This window comes from Takifugu rubripes, chromosome 1 (assembly GCF_901000725.2).
Source record: "Takifugu rubripes chromosome 1, fTakRub1.2, whole genome shotgun sequence".
Lineage (NCBI taxonomy): Eukaryota > Metazoa > Chordata > Actinopteri > Tetraodontiformes > Tetraodontidae > Takifugu > Takifugu rubripes.
The window spans coordinates 10,977,943-10,996,771 of NC_042285.1; the positions used below are offsets into that span (position 1 = coordinate 10,977,943).

The 18,829-nt window shown below is 42.9% G+C and overlaps 1 protein-coding gene and 1 long non-coding RNA gene across 8 annotated transcripts; one reads left to right on the plus strand and one right to left on the minus strand.

The window, feature by feature from the left end:
- The first annotated feature begins 17 nt into the window (after positions 1–17).
- On the plus strand, positions 18–18,546 carry LOC101077463 (myoferlin-like). 7 transcript variants are annotated; one of them, XM_029835576.1, is made up of 55 exons: positions 18–225; positions 882–937; positions 1,068–1,159; positions 4,093–4,201; positions 4,279–4,372; positions 4,453–4,598; positions 4,958–5,086; positions 5,222–5,284; positions 5,364–5,414; positions 5,493–5,523; positions 5,681–5,796; positions 5,900–6,026; positions 6,121–6,227; positions 6,320–6,388; positions 6,471–6,514; positions 7,073–7,155; positions 7,297–7,335; positions 7,625–7,749; positions 7,819–7,932; positions 8,037–8,214; positions 8,297–8,421; positions 8,772–8,881; positions 9,001–9,193; positions 9,283–9,438; positions 9,522–9,650; positions 9,741–9,904; positions 10,287–10,401; positions 10,528–10,630; positions 10,710–10,849; positions 10,965–11,135; positions 11,348–11,441; positions 11,537–11,614; positions 11,706–11,887; positions 11,974–12,132; positions 12,222–12,323; positions 12,407–12,568; positions 12,716–12,881; positions 12,951–13,021; positions 13,173–13,229; positions 13,841–13,852; positions 13,961–14,059; positions 14,167–14,295; positions 14,381–14,536; positions 15,459–15,550; positions 15,627–15,797; positions 15,914–16,062; positions 16,202–16,341; positions 16,412–16,500; positions 16,579–16,674; positions 16,775–16,916; positions 16,999–17,098; positions 17,180–17,373; positions 17,656–17,765; positions 17,855–18,002; positions 18,210–18,546. In XM_029835576.1, the coding sequence occupies exons 1-55, from the start codon at positions 138–140 to the stop codon at positions 18,246–18,248; spliced, it is 6,204 nt and encodes a 2,067-aa protein (XP_029691436.1). In that variant the 5' UTR covers positions 18–137; the 3' UTR covers positions 18,249–18,546. The 7 variants fall into 7 exon arrangements, with proteins under 7 accessions (XP_029691436.1, XP_029691418.1, XP_029691438.1 ...); XM_029835558.1 differs by having other exon boundaries at positions 16,999–17,373; XM_029835578.1 differs by lacking the exon at positions 7,297–7,335.
- On the minus strand, positions 2,642–3,219 carry LOC115249656 (uncharacterized). Its single transcript, XR_003888344.1, has 3 exons — positions 3,082–3,219; positions 2,828–2,998; positions 2,642–2,732 (listed from the first exon to the last, which is right to left on the minus strand). It is a non-coding gene; the product is annotated as an uncharacterized lncRNA (long non-coding RNA).
- Positions 18,547–18,829: the final 283 nt, after the last annotated feature.

Genomic DNA, 18,829 nt, shown 5'->3' on the forward strand with positions numbered 1-18,829 from the left:
CAGCTCACCATCGGGGCTTGGAAAATAGACTTCCTCAGCCCTGCCCTGCAGCGTTCCACTCTGATGGGACAGTGAGGATGCAAGTCCTGTCTAGACTGATTCTGTCTACAATTACTGCTTTTTATTGTTTTTAAACCATGTTGCGGATTGTAGTCGAGTCGGCTAAAGGTCTGCCTAAAAAGAAAGTTGGGAGCCCTGATCCAGTCACAAGTGTTATATTTAAAGGTAAGCCTTGAAAGTGTTGTTTGTGCAGAATAAAGTTATTTTGAAGGGTTATTTAAAAACCCGTTTGAGTCATCAATAGGCTTCCTGTGTGACGTTACCTTTGGAGTTAAATATTTGGTTTTGCCTCCCTGTTCATATAGTCGTTTTTAATGCGGCTTTTGGCATGAAGTATTAAAAGTTTGCTCTTAAAGGCTGCAGTGCGACACGTCTGTGCGCTTCTACTTCGGCAGGGGCCATGCTGGAGTGTTCAGACAGGAAATAAACGATGCCATGTAGGGGAAAAATACCAACCAACGAGGAAAACTGTCCTTCCGCTATTGAGTTTAAATGCTATTTCATGTCTGAACCAATCAGCCAAGGGAGCCCTCAGCAGTTGTCCTTGTGTCATCATAATCATCATCATCACCCGCAGCTGTGGTGGCCTCCATCCCTTCCTCATGCCCTGGAAAGACTGGAAATCCATGCATCCTCCAGATTCTGACGCTACTAGAGCTAAAACTTTGCTGCAGGTCCAAACCTTCACAGGATAAAATGGTCATAGGTGAATTCTTGTGTTTGCCATTGTGGACCAGCTCCTGTGTGATTAGTGTTGTTAATATTGTTGCTGTCAGTGTGATACTTTGATTACCAAACAATAAGGCTAATCTCGCTTTCAGATGAGAAGAAGAAGACAAAGGTGGTTGACAGCGAAGTGAACCCTGTTTGGAATGAGGTAACTAATCTTCTCACAGTTGGACAGACACATGCTCGAGCGTGCAGATTTCACCTTGATTGCTGAAAAGCTTTGCTCTGATAGCTCCCCCCACCCCGGCTCTGATATGTGATGCTCTGTCTCGTCTCAGGTGCTGGAGTTTGATCTGAAGGGCACGGCTCTGGACTCGGCCTCCTGCATTGATGTGGTTGTGAAAGACTACGAGACTATTGGGAAAGATAAGTAAGTGCACCTCCTGAGGCTGGGCTTGCGCAACATGCAGCTGCGTGATGAAGGAGACGATGTTTACCTGTCCTGACACAATCACTGCAGATTACCGATAGGTTGTGTGGGCGCCGCGGCCCGTCTCCTGGCTCCATGGGTGTCAGTTTTAATGAAGTCATACCCAACCTGAAGGACGATACGTGCAGAATAATCAGCAGCACTACGCACTGTCTCTGATCATGTCCCCGCTGCTGCACAGGAAGAAAATAAATCCGAGTTATGCTGCTGGCTGCTTCTACCCCCTCACACCCTTCTTGCCATGCCGGGACTTGCTGTGTGGAACGAATGCTCTTGATTGGGCAAGGGTGGATGGATGAATCACTTTTTGTTTTCTGTCGGGCTGGGATCTATGTGGCGCTCGCACATCTTAAAGGAATACACTGTAATGCTCAAAGTTACTTGCTAAACTCCAGTTCAGGAACCTTCCGGGGTGCCCCGAACCACCCCAGCGCTGCTAATTCGCAATAAATCCAGAATCCCATATGGGAACAATTTAGAACAGCCACAGGGAACGTGTCCTCAACACCAGTAATTACTGCATGGTTTTGTTTTTCAAAGGAAGGGAATGAAGTGATGGCCGGTTTTAGTTTAACTTTATGTGGAGGCACTGCTCATGCTCGCGTCTTCCCCCTTCATGTGTAAATAATTCCCCCGGTCGGCGGGACAGTCATCACAGGAGGAGGAGCTCTGCAACGTGTGTTTACATCATATGTGAAAGCCAGTAAAGTTTTCCACTGAGCTGGCCAGCCTGACACACTCCCTAAAGATCTACAGTGGGGGAGCAGAGACACACTTTTCTCAAATAGTTTCCCTGCTGGTGCTGTTATGGGTAAAACCTGTTGTCATGGCAACTGGGGGGGGGGGGGTGGAAAAGGGGGGAATCAATTAGTGTCTGCCTATGTATGGATCACAAGAGAAACCTGCAGGAGTTTCTGCTCACAAATGATCAGAAGATTTGAGTTTTCTGTAGTGGACATGATGTGACTTCAGTTTTTGCCTTTCACTGCGCCGTTTTTTCACCTTGGTTGTAGTTTTACGTGTGACAAAAATCATCTCTCTGATGGTCTCTGTTGGATTTGATATGAAGGATTTAAATTTGGAGTTTTGGATCAGTCCAAAGTCCAGGCAAGGTAAACAGCCTGTGCCGTTGGCTTTAATCTAGAAGGTTAATTTAATCAAGTGATTTTCATCAATTCTTTTATTTTCTGCAACTTTTAGAATGGCAAATAAAATTACTGGGTGTTCTACAGTGTGGGAACTTCTGGGTTAACTAACAAACTAAGTTCTGTTTTTGGGGAAAATTCCATCCAGACCTTAGGATTGTTTCATTTCCTGTCTTCTTACACACCAAAACTCTGCCAGCGTAATTCACTTTTCTATTGTTGTGTGTTTGCTGAGAATCCTGAGTTGGTGTTATTGAGAGAGGCTGCAGCAGTCATCAGAATGGTGATATTTTATTGCTCCATCTAGGAGGGACATAGTTTGACAGGGAAGGGAGTTGACTTGGTTTGGAAGTTAAATCTTCATCAAGCTGAAAATATGGAAAAGCCAAAAGTTCAAGTTAAAGAAAAGAATGTTGTGTGATTCACCATAAATGGATGTTAAGAAGATGTCTGTAGAGTTTACATTTGGTAGCTCCTCCTGCATCATCCGTTTCTGTCTGCTGATGATGGCTCATGTGGATTCTTATCAGCTGAGGTAGGACCTTCCCCTGTAGCTCGTCCTGCTCAGCTCAGGCAAAGCCCATTCTTCTCCAATTTCAATGATTCATCTCGGGTGGATGCTCGCCTGCTAAATCTTTACATTTATGGAACAGAAACAAAATGAAAAGTTCAGCTGTTCTCAACAGCGCTGATCAAGTCAGATTTGAAGCTACATACCAAGTTTGGAGTCACTGAAGAGTCACTGAATCTCCAGAGAGAGACACTATCCTTCTCCATCCTGGCACAATAAATACTCCATTCTTGGATAACAGGGTTAAATCAATGGGGAGGGGTATTTTTTTTTATTTGAGGGGGAGAGATCCTTTAAAGAACTCTGCCAGAAGAATGACTATTTCCACAATCCACCCAGAAAGAATCATTTATGCGATTGTCTAAAGCAACAGGCATTTTGTTTTGTTTTTTCCCTTTCTCCCGGCTAATGATAAAATGCTGTTTCTTATTAACTCGTGTATGAGAGTAAACGAACTGCGTATGACACAGCCTGGTTTGGGCTGCTCGCAATGGCCGACAGCACACAATAATAAACGGCTACAATTTCCAAAGAGTTCCAAGAAAGCAGGATACTGGAGAACTGGAATTCAGAGCTTTTCCAAGGAGCTGTCCTTGAAATACCTGAAAAATGAACAGTGTTGCACTAAGAGCCTGACCACGTTTGAGTCTGCCTTGTAGGTCAGTTTTAACCCTATTTTGTTGCCTTTCCTCCATTTCATTTATTTGGCCAGGACTGTTAATAAATACTTCAGTTAATCCCTTCATTTCAGGAAATGGTTTCCACCTTCAGGAAGGCCTTGTTTTCCAATTTAGGATGATGAAGGTAATTAAAGAATAAAGATGTTAGACTAGTGGTGCCTTCTCTCCAAAGCTTTGAAGAAAGAAGAGCTGGTCTATGCTGAAAGTCAGAGATGAGCAAATTATTCTGGGCTAACTGGCCGGTAGCTCCGGCATGATGAATGCTGGTTTCCCGGGTGCGTTTGTTTGTCTGAGCAGGCTGGGTTTGTTAGCTCTGGGTGGTGGCGTCTCTGTTTTGTGATTGTGACTTTGTTGAACATGTAGAGCATTTATTTATGGCTCGCTTTATTCACGCCTTAAAAATCAGGAATGACATTCACAATTCCAATTTGACAGATTATTGTGATATTCACAATAACATCTTTTTTTGTATTAAAGGTTCCTTGGATCCACCAAAATTCCATTGCGAGAGCTGTCGTCTGGAAAACTGAGATCATTACCCTCCAGAAACGTCCCATTGCTTAATGAAAGTGGGCAGAATATCGGAGTAGGTTTCTCACATCTTCAGGTGTCCCTCTTCCGTTTGAAAATGAGATGAGGGAACAGTGAATTACTCTCTTCCAGGCTACAATCAACCTTATGATTGGCTACGACCCTCCTGCCAACTCCACACCAGACCCCAACGACCCTCAAGATGGAAACACCACCGTGGACACTGGTATTCCTGTCAGCGGCGCTGCTGTGGTTAAAGGTGGTTTTTGCACACTGATCATTTCATCCTATCGTTTGTCCGTTGAGGTGGTGGTGACGTGGGTGATGGATCATCACCAGATGGGGACCAAAGTGGGGTCACAGGCACCCCCTCATCCCCTGCTTCCCTCCGCCAGCAGCTGAGCAGGGCGCAGAAACGCCACCGACTAGTGAATAAACCTCAGGACTTTCAGGTCAGTGCGCATGGGAATTCAACTACAACCAGCACTGACTGCTATTTTAGGCACATTTTTCAGTAAAACTGACTAAAATTGTTTGATTTTTCTTTTTTTTTTTTTAAAACTGGTTTGCTTCAGCTGACCTTTAATTGACCTGAGTTTGGTTTGTGATTAAAGCTGGACGACAACAGTAAAATTGTAGTTTTGCAAAGCATTTGCTTTTGCGTGAGCTCCAGGGAGCTCGTCTACAACCTTCATGGCAGCAACACACTTGTGTTTGCAGCTTTCGCTGTGTTGTAGGTCAATATCAGGATCGAGTGTATCCTGTACCTGTTTGTTCTCTCACTCCTTTTTCAACAACTGTTTATTCTCAGATTCGGGTTCGAATCATCGAGGCCCGTCAGCTGTCTGGAAACAACATTAAACCTGTAGTGAAGGTTCACGTTTGTGGACAGACTCACAGGACCAGGATCAAGAGGGGGAACAACCCCTTCTTTGATGAGGTACTCTAAAGTCCTTCATGCTAAATTTGCAAAGGGGTTTTCACATCCTGTGACACAGTTCTTTAAATAAATGATGAGCCCGGGTGGCCTCTTCAGTCTGCTGATTTTTACTTTTATTTTTTATTTTTTTTGCAGATGTTTTTCTACAATGTTCGTATGCTGCCATCAGATCTGTTTGAAAACCACATCAGCTTCAGGGTTGGTACACGAGTAGATTGTGAGTTCAGCATAAATTGCTGTAAACACCTAAACTGCTGGTTGTGTTCATCCTCCGCAGGTTTATAATTCCTATTCTCTGAGGGCCGATAGTCTCATGGGAGAATTCAAGGTAGAAGCTTTGATTTCATAGTTAAGAGTGATGTTTATCCCTGTTTGATCCCTATTCTACTGTTGCTCTCGCATACAGCTGGATGTTGGTTACGTCTATGATGAACCAGGTAAGCTTAAAACCACACATTTGTTTGTTATTTACATTTGCTCTTAACGTGAATTCATTTGGTTTGCAGATGTCAGAATGACAGAAAAACATGATTTTATGCCTTTGATGTTGATAAATCAGTGACTGGGAATGAATGTAGTTAATTATGATTTCAGCCCATTGTGTCATGAGGAAGTGGCTCCTGCTAAATGACCCAGGTGATTCCAGTTCTGGAGCTAAAGGCTACCTCAAAGTCAGCCTCTTTGTGGTGGGAACTGGAGACGAGCCTCCGGTAGGACAGATCTCTGATGGCTTTAACAGGGAGGGCACAGGATGCTTCCTCTTCCTCATGTAAATATTTTGGCTCTTCCTCCTTCTCTATTTTGAACCTGTAGGCAGAAAAAAAGGACTCAAATGACGACCAGGATGACATTGAAAGTAATCTGCTGCTGCCAGCTGGTGTGACCCTGCGATGGGCCACCCTGTCACTGAAGGTGTTCAGAGCTGAGGACATCCCACAGAGTAGGATTTATAAAAACATTCTTGCACATGTTCATGTTAGCTGACATTACTGTTGGTTAAATGAAGGTGAACTTATTGTCATTGTTCTTTTTAGTGGATGATGCTTTCATCCAGAGTATTAAAGATATTTTTGGAGGAGGAGGAGAAAATAAGAAGAACCTGGTGGATCCCTTCTTAGAGGCCCGCTTTGCTGGCAGAAAGGTTCCTTCTTTTTTGTCTTTTCAGCTGCACTGTTACATGTCCGAACAGTTCATCAGTAAAAGTAAATGTTGATGTTTGGTTTGCCTTTGCAGCTGTGTACTCAGATTATTGAGAAGAATGCAAACCCAGAGTGGAACCAACTGCTGAACCTCCAAATAAAGGTAAGAGGTTCTGTGGAGGGAAAATGCTGAGTCAAACACAAATGAATCAACTTAAATTTTGGTCAAATCTTATTTTCCATAGTTCCCCTCCATGTGTGAGCGTGTTAAATTGACAGTCTTTGATTGGTAAGTCACATTTTGAAACTTATGTTGGTGGTGCAGTATTACTTGTTGCATATTTTAGATTTTACTACAGCCTCTACTGTGGTGTTATGATAATCCGTGTGGATTTTCATGTTCCATCGCCAGTCCCATGAGTTTAATGTGGCAGCTAGTGGCTGAGCACGTCCCTCCCTTCCTCACCAACATGCTCCTAGATCCTGTTGGCACAGTCTGAATACCAAAGTTCACAACGGTGTTTTTTTTTTTTTTTTTTCCTGAGCAAAACTGACCCAGGAATGTTGAGAGGATGTTGGAGGAAGTTGGAAATTTGGAAAAACGTTTATCGCTGACAAGGTGTTGAAAAGGCCTTGAGAAGAAATGCAGAGCAGCCACTGTTAAACTGTAATGCTGAATGTTAAAACGGACTAAAATGCCCTTATTGTGTACCGTATCTGCAAAGCGCTTTTAATAATTGGAAGAAGTTTGTGCATGCGTGTGTGGGGTGGGGTGTGCGTACATGCTGTGTGGGCGTGCGCATGTGAGAGGCGTATCTGAAAATTTGTGCATGTACTTTAATCACAGGGATCGTTTAACAGGAAATGATGCTGTTGGCACAACGTACCTGAACCTTGCTAAAATAGCCTCCTCTGGTGGAGAGATAGAAGGTAGTTATTGTTCAATTTCATAATAGCTTATCCTTTGCCCAGAGTCAAGAACTCTGTATTCACAGTAAATTAATCTCTATTTTTATATCTATGTATGAACTTCTTAATATTCCCTGAATTGTGTTTTCTCTCTTGGAATAGAAGAACATGCGGAAAATGGTGAAATGGCATCATTTGAAGGTTCCAGTGTGCATTTTTGTCCTGTATTGCATGAAATCAAATGCCTAGCATGTCATGCACGCTAATTTTCCCTCATCCTATGTGCATATAGAGCTGATCACTGCACTGATCTGCCACGAGTATCGGTGTGACTGTTTGTAGTCGTGCCTGACACTTGCTTCCCTAAAATTAACTGATTCCACCTCAAGCTGTTCAATTGCAGCAACAGTGATATACTAACATTACAGCTTTGCTCAATAAATCTGAGTCCAGTCTAGAAAAGGTTCAGTCTGTTTCCATCTCTCCACAGCGAACACAGGGGAGGCTGAAGTGGGGTTTCTGCCAGTCTTTGGGCCCTGCTTTGTCAACCTATATGGCAGTCCCAGGGAGTTCAGTGGTCTGTCAGATCCATATGAAAGTCTCAATCATGGCACGGTAGGCAAACCCTTTTTTCCCCAGGCGGCCACCATTTCAGTTTCTTAAATCATCGAATCACTGTTACAGGGTGAAGGAGTTGCGTACAGAGGCAGGATTCTGGTCGAGCTTTCCACCAAGCTGGAGGGAAAAGCAGATCTCGCTGTAGAAAATATCCCCAGTGATGACATCCTGGTGGTACAGGTATTTTGAGCATTCCTCTGCCGAGTAAAGTTTTTATAACATTATTCCGTTTATTATACTTGTGCATATCTGACCATTTATGCTCTATTTTCTCCATTCAATAGAAATACCAAAGGAGGAGGAAGTTCTGTCTCTGTGCAGTCTTCCACAGCGCCACCATGATTGAAGACCCCGGCGAGCCAATACAGTTTGAGGTCAGCATCGGTAACTATGGCAACAAACTGGACAACACCTGTAAGCCTCTGGCCTCCACCACTCAGTACAGCTGTGCTGTGTTTGATGGTGAGTGAGGACCCTGCTTTATGTCCTGTTCACGCCAGCCCCATTTGAAGTGTTCTTGTTTTCAATTCTGTCACCTTTCCAGGTAACCACTACTATTACTTGCCTTGGGCGGACACTAAACCTGTGGTTGTAGTGACCTCATTTTGGGAGGACATCAGCCACCGTCTGGACACTGTTAACATCATCCTCTATATCGCTCAGCACCTGGTAATACCACATTATTCTGTAGATGTTGTCAGTCTATTTCTTTGCGGGTCACATTTTAAATGTCTGTATATGGAGATGGTTGTGTATTCTAGGAATTAACCATAACCTGAAATATTGATGATTTTTTTTTTTAAACAAAAAAACCCCCACAGAATATTGTTGCTGAATCATTCAGCTTTTACAAATTGTCTGCATGCTGAATGCTCTTTGTTATAATCCACCCTTCATGAGTGTAGTTCCAAGTGTAGATGGTTCATTAATTCCATAAAGATCCTGTAGCTCTTGCAAAGTGTGAATTTGAAAGCAACAGTTCACAATACACAAGACAATAATCGTCCTTGTTTATGCAGGAGGCCAATCTGGAGGCATTTAAAACTGCCATTGTGGGCAAAGTCTCTGAAAACCAGCTGGTGGAGGTGTGGGTGAAGTTGCTCACTCAACTGATAGAAGATATAGAAAGGTATCAGTTGCTCAGATTAAACAAATTGAATATAAAACAATATAATTCTATTCAGTAATAATCCTGTGCTGTTGAAAATCTAATGATAAATTGCTAATCTAAGACTTGATGCCCTTCAGCTACCCAACGCCTGAGCTGGAGGGCCGCTCCAACCTGACATCTCTGGACATCCAGATCAAAAAGCTGCGAGATAACACTTTGAAAGCAATGAAGGATACAGCCAGACGCATGAGAGAGGAGGCCAGAGAGCCCCGCGACACTGTGACCGACATCGAGACCTGGGCAGAGAAGCTGAAAGTGCTGGCTGAGGAGGTACAGCTATTGTCCAAAAATGAAATGAGTGTCGTCATATATGCAGGTGTGGTATATATTCCTGATGTGCTTACCTTTTCTGTGTTCAGCCCCAGAACAGCATGCCTGATGTGATCATCTGGATGCTGCGTGGTGAGAAGAGGGTGGCCTACAGCCGCATCCCTGCTCACCAGGTTCTCTTCTCCACCTTCAGTGAGCAGGCCTGTGGACGACACTGTGGCAAGACGCAAACCATCTTTTTAAAGGCACGTGTCCAGAATAAAAGAAGCATGTACTCTAGGTGCTTTTTTGGTTTCTTCTAATGGGAATTAATTATTTTTTTACTCAGTATCCAATGGACACCAAGAGCCTAAAGGTGCCGGTGCAGATCAGGGTCAACATGTGGTTCGGTCTGTCTGCATACGAGAAGAAATTCAACTCCTTCTCCGAGGGAACCTTCAGTGTGTTTGCTGAGATGGTATATCGTCTCTCACAAACATCTTGGCAAAAATGCAGCGGTCCATTCAGCATCTCGAACCAAACAACCCTCTTCTTACTGCTTTTACAGTACGAAAACCAAGCCAACGTGTTCGGAAACTGGGGGACGACTGGACTGGTGGGGCGCCATAAATTTTCAGATGTCACAGGCAAACTGAAGCTGAAGCAAGAGTACTTCATCCCTCCGAGGGGCTGGGAGTGGGAGAGTGACTGGTTCATTGACCCAGAGAAGGCGTGAGTATACTTTTACAGATAAACCTTGATACCGTTTGGTTTTCTTTTTTTTTGCACATTGCTCAATTATTCTAAGGTCAACAGAAGTGGATAATATAGGCTCTGTTTGCATTCCTCTCATATCCACCATGAGCTGCACTCTGTCACCAAGCTGAAATTTTTTTCTTAATCCAATCTCCATAGTCTGAATCAACCAGAAAAAATTCATTACATTTTTGAAATTCTCCAATTTTCACTGCTGTATGTGAAAACTTTCTTTTTCAGAGCTTACCAACAGTTGTATGTCTAAATTTAGAAAAAGCTTGTAGCCTGAAGTCTGTAAATGTCCCCTTTTATCCCCACAAGCAGAACTTGTGTAAATGAGATTGACTTTGTATTTCAGGCTGTTAACAGAGGCTGATGCAGGACACACTGAGTTTATGGACGAGGTGTTTCAAAATGAGACCCGCTTCCCCGGTGGAGAGTGGAAGGCTGCCTCTGAGCCCTTCACTGATGTGGTGAGCGACACACTGATGGGCTGGATTTTAACCTCATACAGTTTAGATTTGTTGTCTTTATTTTGCTATACAGCTATACTGTTTTTAAATGGAAAGGAGAGAATTAAAAATTTGGTTGTTGTATAGAATGGCGAGAAGAGCCGTAACCCTGGAGAGTTTGAGTGCCCCCCTGGTTGGGTTTGGGAAGATGAATGGACTGTAGATGACAACAGAGCTGTGGATGATCAAGGTGCACACATTGTACCTTACTTGATAAAATCTGTAATTGTCTGTAGATGTATGTAACAGAGCATGCTCCCACTCCCCAGGCTGGGAGTATGGAGTTACTATTCCCCCAGAAGACAAGCCTCGGTCCTGGGTCCCTGCAGAGAAGGTCTACCATGTCCATCGCAGGAGGCGGCTTGTTCGACCTCGCAAGAGAGATGCAGCTGGAGGAGCAGCTGTGGGGGTGAGAGCAAAACAATTGAGCGCTGCTGAACTGAAGCGCCTGCTTATAAAGATGTTGCTCGATTAATACGTCACCTGTTGGTTTTCATCATGCTACTTTTGTTGTATATACACAGAGGCATGACAGAGGTGACCCAGAAGGCTGGGAGTTCTCCTCCCTGATTGGCTGGAAGTTCCACAGGATGGAGCGTTCTTCAGACACATTCCGTCGCAGACGCTGGAGAAGGAAAATGGCCCCGGAGGACCGACTTGGTGCATCTGCCATATTCCAGCTAGAGGGGGCTCTGGTCAGTGAATGGAGGAAAATGGCATTTCTCTGTTTTTAACGCAAAGCCTTTTGTGCTATAGTCAAAGCAGTGGGGTACAGACAGTGTGATCTCTATGAAAATGCTGTCCTGTGCTGCGTTGTCACTGGCTGCCTGTCAACAGGAGCTGGGCTGGGTGAGGCCACGGTGAACATGTTAACAGCTCTGAGATTTCCACCTTGTTTATACTGCAGGGTGTTGACCTGGAGCAGAAGGAGAAAGGCTCCAAAGGCGAAGTCACAAAGATGTTTGGCGCCAATACACCCACTGTGTCCTGCTCCTTTGGCAGTAATTATACTGCATAATATTTGACACACATTATCACGCCGGCTTATTTGTGGGAATTCTAAAAATAAGGCTGGATATTTTGTATTGTTCCACAGGGTCACACGTGTACCATCTCCGTGTTTACATGTATCAGGCACGCAATCTAAATTCAATGGACAAAGATAGCTTTTCTGGTAAGAGTTCACTCTTTATTAGGTTATCAAAGTCTTCTATTGCCAGGTGATGATACAAGAGATTTGGATAACATTCACTTTAATGTTGCAGATCCATATACATACATCTCATTCCTGCATGTCAGCAAAACAACTGAGAAGCTACGAGCAACGTTGAACCCAACCTGGGACCAAACTCTCATTTTCAATGACATTGAGATTTATGGAGACCCGCAGAGCATTTTTCAACGACCTCCAGATGTTGTGTTGGAGTTATACGACCATGACCAAGTGGTACAGGGAACTCGGGTCAACTGTGGCTTACTGCAGATCATTTAAATGGGTTGTGGCACAATGCTGTATTTTAATTCTCTGCTCAGGGGAAGGATGAACTTCTGGGCCGCAGCACCTGCAAACCCATGGTGAAGTTGAACTCCAGCATGGATCAGATACCCAAACTAATGTGGCATCCCGTCATTCAGAATGGTCAGAAAGCAGGAGAGACCTTGGTGGCTGCCGAACTCATCCTTAAGGACAAGGCAAGGATACTTTTTATACTAACAGCAACTTGTTCTGATTTTACATACCAAATTTGATCACAACAGCCTCAGACATTCTTTCTCTGTAGGCAGACGAGTCAGATCTTCCTCTGGTTCCTCCAAAGAGAGCTGAGAACCTCTATATGGTTCCACAGGGCATCCGACCCGTGGTCCAGCTCACTGCTGTGGAGGTAACGCACAGTTGTCATACAATTTGTCTAAAGGTACTGTACATGTGCCATGTCTCTCAGTTATTGTGTGTGATTGCGTGCAGATTCTTGCGTGGGGCCTGAGAAACATGAAGTCGTACCAGCTGGCAGCAGTGTCCTCACCCAGTCTGGTAGTAGAGTGTGGTGGACAGATGGTGGAGTCCGCTGTGATCAAGAATATGAAAAAGATCCCAAACTTCCCCAGCTCTGTCCTCTTTCTCAAAGTGGTACGACAGGATTATGCAAATTACCCAAGTACTGTACCACAGCAGCGGGAAAAAAAAACATTCGAGCATTGTGGGGACAAACACTTATTATCTGCTCCATGAACAGTTAAATTTCTAAAATTCATAGTGTCTCTATCCCCCATCTAGCTGCTTCCAAAGGATGAGATGTACACACCTCCTATTGTGATCAAGGTGATTGATCACCGCCCATTTGGCAGGAAGCCTGTGGTGGGCCAGTGCACCATCACTAGTCTGGAGGAATTCAGATGTGACCCCTATACCATCACTGCAGAAGGAGCAATGGCTTCCAAAAGTAAGGCAGATAAAGAAAGAAATGCTCTGAGAGAGCCGAACAGCATTCTTATGTTTTATTTCATCACAGTGACTCTAATGACGGCGTCGTCCTTCAAACCTGTCTCCATTAATATGGAGGAAACCAGACTAGCGGATCAGGTATACTCAACCCCCGTACTGTCACAAGTTACTCTATTGTTTTTATAGGTATTTCTCATTCCAACCTAAATTTGTTTGATTCTTTTTACTAAAAGGGCAAATTTTGACTTCAAGGTCAAATTTGACAAAAATGTATTACTTTGGCTTGCAGTACATTTACAGCATTTCAGCTGCTGTGAACAAAATGGCTGCTCCTTCCCCCTATTTTGTATGTATAGCTATTTATTACAGCTTCCTCAACCACACAGCTGTTCATCATTGACACTGAAAGACTGATATCATCTTTAATGCAATTTGCCCTTGACGCAGTCCTTCACACAGGTTGTGTCAAAGTAACCAGATTAACCAGATCATTTTCACTATTTCAGTGAGCACTTCATATTTACGGTTGGAGGGGTGTAATGTGCTGGTACCTTCTTTTACCCACTAGCCAAACATTTTAAAGAATTGCTAATAGACTCTAGGACCACCATTTATTTTTTATTTTTTTTACTGGCAATATGAAGTACTTGGATAACACAGCTGTCAATACTAGAAATGGTGGGAGATTGAGCCCACCTTGCATTCAGTCTTATTTCAATTCTTAATACAATGCTAACAAGCTGCTGCTTTTAATGCTAATACTTATCATTAAATAACTATAGGGATGTATCGCGCCCTCTGCAGGCTCAGAGCCTTACTGCAGTTTTTACAACCCTGCTTGCTTGCTGCTTAAATTTTTACTTTATTTTTATTTATTTTTTTTACTGGCATTTTTTTTACTGCTTTATATAAGCATGATGTGGTTCTGTTTTGTGTCACACTGCCTCATCTTTGAAGAATCCAGAAAAGGTGAGATAAAGATGTGGGGACATGACATTCTGTGCAGTTACGAGTTTGGATTTGTGAATGCACAGAATTAACTAATGAATATTAACATTGTACAATAATCATCTGAAGGAAAAAGAGACCGTTGATTGGTGGAGTAAATTCTACGCTTCAATTGGTGACAAGGAGAAATGTGGCCCTTACCTCCAAAAAGGATACGACACCCTTAAAGTACGTTTTATTTGAATGAATTTACTGGCAAACATTATGTAAATGTGCCATCACTGTTTGACAGTGTCCAGAAGCTTCTCCTAAGTTGAATGCGTGTGTGTTCTCAGGTGTACGACTCTGAACTGGAGAATAATACAGAATTCGAAGGGTTCACAGACTTCTGCAGCACCTTCAAGCTGCAGCGAGGCAAAAATGAAAATGGGGACGACGATCCTACTGTGGTTGGGGAACTGAAGGTAATAGTCTGATGTTTGTTTGCAAACTTCCTTTGACATTTAGTAATGATGGAAAACAAATCTACGCTGATTTGTCTACCATCAGGGCTCCTTTAAAGTGTACCCTCTGCCAGACGACCCCAATGTTGCTGCTCCTCCACGTCAGTTCAGAGAGCTCCCAGACAGTGGACCCCAGGAGTGTCTGGTCAGGGTGTATGTGATCCGGGCCATAGACCTGCAGCCCAAAGACAACAATGGCAGTGTACGAATTAATTTGCTTTATAACATTTATTTACCTTTTATTTAACCAGATAAAACCCATTGAGATCAGCACAGGTCACAGGAACAGTCAAAGGAAAGTGATAGCATAAGCCAAAACTTACAATTTCAAAGATGCAATGTTGGTTTAGAATAGAAAGTGTGGGAGCTGTAACAAAACAACAAATGGCAATTTAAAAGTTAAAACACAGGAACTGTTCAGTGGTTTTACACTGTCTGTCCCTCAGGATTGGACAGAAGGCTCCAGGTGTAATGACTTCAGAGAGTTTTGGTTTAGTCTGTAGAATATTCCATGCCATGCAGGCAGCAAAGCTGAAAGCTCTTTTTCCAAAAATAAGTCCTTACCCGAGAAACGGATTAAACAAGTGTCGTGCAAGAGCGCAAGGCATAGGAACTGCTTGTTTTTGGATGACGATAGAGCACATCCCCATAATCAAGAATGGGCAAGAAGGCTGCTGTCAATTTCCTCATCTAGGATGAAGCCCGAGTACTTGTAATTTAAAACACACTCGATGTGTTTTCCTTTGGATGTTACAATATTTGTAATGTTCTGTGGTCGCACCTTTGTATGACAGAAAACCATGAATTTAGTTTTATCTGTTTAAAACAAGTTTAAGATAATTTAAGACTGGATAACATTAAATGCAGCCTGTAAAACCTCAAAAGCCTGAATAAGTGAGGTTGAGCAGCAATAAATCATGTCGTCATCATCCATGGAATCGATACATTGCATTTGAGTTATTAGAGATTGTTTATGTAGATTGAAAATAACATGGGTCCCAGCACTGATCTTTGGGGTATCTCTTTGGTAATGTCCAGAAAAGAGGTAGTTCCAGCCATCTGAACACATTGTTTTCTATTGGATAGAATGATTTTTTTTAATTTTTTTTTTTTATTCTGCTCAGTGTGATCCGTACATCAAGATCTCACTTGGGAGGAATTCAATTGATGACAGAGATCATTACATACCCAACACCACCAACCCTGTGTTTGGAAGGTAAACATGTTCAGAGCAGATTACACAGATTATTATTGTGTTTGTGTTTCTCAAACTCACCTTTTGCTTTGCTCAGAATGTTTGAGATGACCTGTTTCCTGCCCCAGGAGAAAGACCTGAAGATCTCTGTCTATGACTATGATCTTTTGACTCGCGATGAGAAGGTTGGCGAGACCATCATTGATCTGGAGAACCGCTTCCTGTCTCGATACAACTCCTACTGTGGCCTACCACAGACTTACTGCATGTAGGCCAACCTGTCTTTGGGTCCTCACAGGGCACCTGGTTTAAATAGTTACGGGGATAAGGGTTAGGCGGGATAAGTTTTCTTCCTTTTAATTTTCAACTTTTTGGTCATTTTAGCTCTGGTATCAACCAGTGGAGGGACCAGCTGAAGCCATCTGAGATTCTGGAGAACATGGCTCGTCTGAAAGGCTTGTCCAAACCCAGGACTGAAGACAACGGCACATCACTCATCTTTAATGGCCAAGAGTACACGCTGGCTGAATTTGGTAAACTGCGGTGATCAATATGACCGTTTCCCATCAATCCTTTTATTGATGATTTATCGGCAGGCTTGACAGATTCTGGATGCTGTGATAAAAATATTTTCACCGTTGATTTAATGTTGCCACGTGTTCTCACATCCAGAGAACAACATGGAAATCCACCAGCACTTGGGTCCAGCCAGGGAACGACTCTGTCTGCACGTGCTCCGAAAACAGGGACTTGTCCCTGAACATGTTGAGTCCCGGACGCTCTTCAGCACCTTTCAGCCCAATCTCTCTCAGGTTTGAACAGCTGCTGTGTTTTCCTGCGTATTTGTACATTTATTCAACTTCTGTATTGTAATTTTTTTAGGGAAGCCTTCAGATGTGGGTGGATGTTTTTCCCAAATCCATCGGTCCACCTGGGCCTCCATTTGACGTCACACCACGCAAAGCCAAAAAGTAAGTTTGGCTCCGCTCTGTTGGTCAGTGCGTCACATCAGATGTTACAGTTTCCTGTCACCACGTTTAAATGTTCAGGCACTTTCTGCGGGTCGTCATCTGGAACACCACAGAAGTGACGTTAGATGAGACCAGTATCACGGGGGAAAATATGAGCGACATCTATGTCAAAGGGTGCGTTTGATTCAAAGGAAAAAGACTAGTCCTGTTTGAATTCTAGTTGAATTTATGCTATTTTGTTTTCTACAAAAAAAATCTTCTATCCCATCTACAGCTGGATGCCGGGTATGGAGGAGGATAAACAGAAGACTGATGTCCACTACAGGTCTCTGGATGGAGACGGCAACTTTAACTGGAGATTTGTTTTCGAGTTTGACTTCCTGCCTGCCGAGCAACTCTGCCTGGTGTCCAAGAAGGTTAAGCTCGTCTTGTCGCCAGCTGCCCAGCTGTTTTAATGCTTGGACAATGGTCATCACTGACACTTATTTTGTTTGTCAGGAGTACTTCTGGAACCTTGACAAAACGGAGTTCAGGATCCCCCCGAGGCTGGTTGTACAAATATGGGATAATGACAAATTCTCACTGGACGATTTCCTCGGTAAGAATCACACCAAGATGTTGTCAAGTGTTGGGGGATTTTCAGAGAATCTGAAAATTTCATTCTCACAATGTTATGCAGGCACGTTGGAGCTGGATCTGCGTAACATGGTTGCTCCAGCAAAGACCCCAGAGAAGTGTTCTCTTCAAATGATGGAAGGTGCAGAATTAGGAGTTCCACTAAAGGCAGAACAGACTAAGTCCTTGTTTGCCCAGCAGTCAGTCAAAGGCTGGTGGCCATGTTCCATTGAAAAGGATGGAAAGAGAGTCCTGGCAGTGAGTTTGAATATTTAATCATGCATTAGAGCACAAATGTTTATGTGCCAAAATCAACCTTCAGTTATGTTAGTTATATTACATCAAATTTTGCAGTCTAGTAACCTCCAACACAATGTTTTGCAGATTAAGAAGTAACTGATGATGCTTGTCCCTCATTCTTTTAGTCTTTCTGTTGTTCAATATTTCTTTTGAAATGGAGGATAATTATTTCTAAATTGTCTGGAGAAGATCAACCAACATATTTTAAACCAGCTCGGAAGTAATAGCCTGTGCTTTCAGGGCAAAGTGGAGATGAGCCTGGAGATTGTAAGTGAAGCAGATGCAGATGTCAGACCTGCAGGAAAGGGTAGAGATGAACCCAACATGAACCCCAAACTGGACCCTCCCAAGTATGATTAACGCAGCACATTGATTTGTAAAAGAAAACGCATATTTAAACCTTTTTTTAGAGACTGAAATGAATATTTTCCCAAACCAGTCGGCCAGACACATCCTTCTTTTGGTTCACCAACCCATGTAAGACCATGAAGTTCATTGTGTGGCGAAGGTTCAGGTGTCTCTTCATCGGACTCCTCCTCCTCTTCATAGTGATCCTCTTTATTGCCATCCTGCTATACTCGCTACCGGTAAGGACAAATGAGAGGGCTGAGGTTGTTGGATAAACTATAAATGGTCGCTGTAACTGTACAAAGGCAATATTTTATTAATTTTAGTAGCAATAAACATTTGAAACTGTACTGTACCGTTGCACCCTTGTAGGACAGCTGATGCCAAATATTGAGACTGTAGAATCCTTAAGCGCTGATGATTGACTTGTTTTTTGCCTTTTCCAGAACTACATCTCAATGAAGATTGTCCGACCTTTGGCCTAACTCAGAAGAATGAGTCAAACATCTTCAGGAAAAAAAACAACTATTTGCATCTCAATATTTTTCATGTAAATTTTTAAATATGTCAGGTCTAAACAAATGGGACGGGGTGCTTGCACGTTTTGCACTAAAGCCAATTTTAACAAACACTGCGCACTGCTAAACTGTTTGATTCAAGCATCAAAAGTTGTTACTTTTATTATGAAATGGATGAGATGTGGTTTTGTTTGTGGTGGGAGATGTATCAGAATTGTTACTGTTAAGTGAAGATTAAATTTAATAAAATTCAGTTTCAAAGGTGTTTGTTATAGTCTTGTTGAACTTGCCTGCATTACAATGTGAAATATTTTCTGCTTGCTACAAAATTTGTCTTCTACACATGGGTATGTCCCTTTTGTATGTTAAATAGATACTCGGATGTTGATGTTGATTGGTCTCATTTTTGTCTTGCATATATGTTCATTATTGTTAAAAACCTGTTTTGTTTAGCCTCAACTTTCCTTGAGAGTTGTGAGTCAAGGCTTTTTATTTTCTGCAGAGATAAAACATTTTTAGAGTAAAAGTACCAATTCCAGATGAGCTCT

Excerpts from the sequence above, each read along its gene's own strand:
- LOC101077463 (XM_029835558.1), top strand. The coding sequence starts at position 138 with ATGTTGCGGATTGTAGTCGAGTCGGCTAAAGGTCTGCCTAAAAAGAAA. Across the intron at positions 4,202-4,278 it reads AAAGTGGGCAGAATATCGGA|GCTACAATCAACCTTATGAT; the intron begins GTAGGTTTCTCA and ends ACTCTCTTCCAG. Across the intron at positions 10,402-10,527 it reads CTGAGCCCTTCACTGATGTG|AATGGCGAGAAGAGCCGTAA; the intron begins GTGAGCGACACA and ends GTTGTTGTATAG.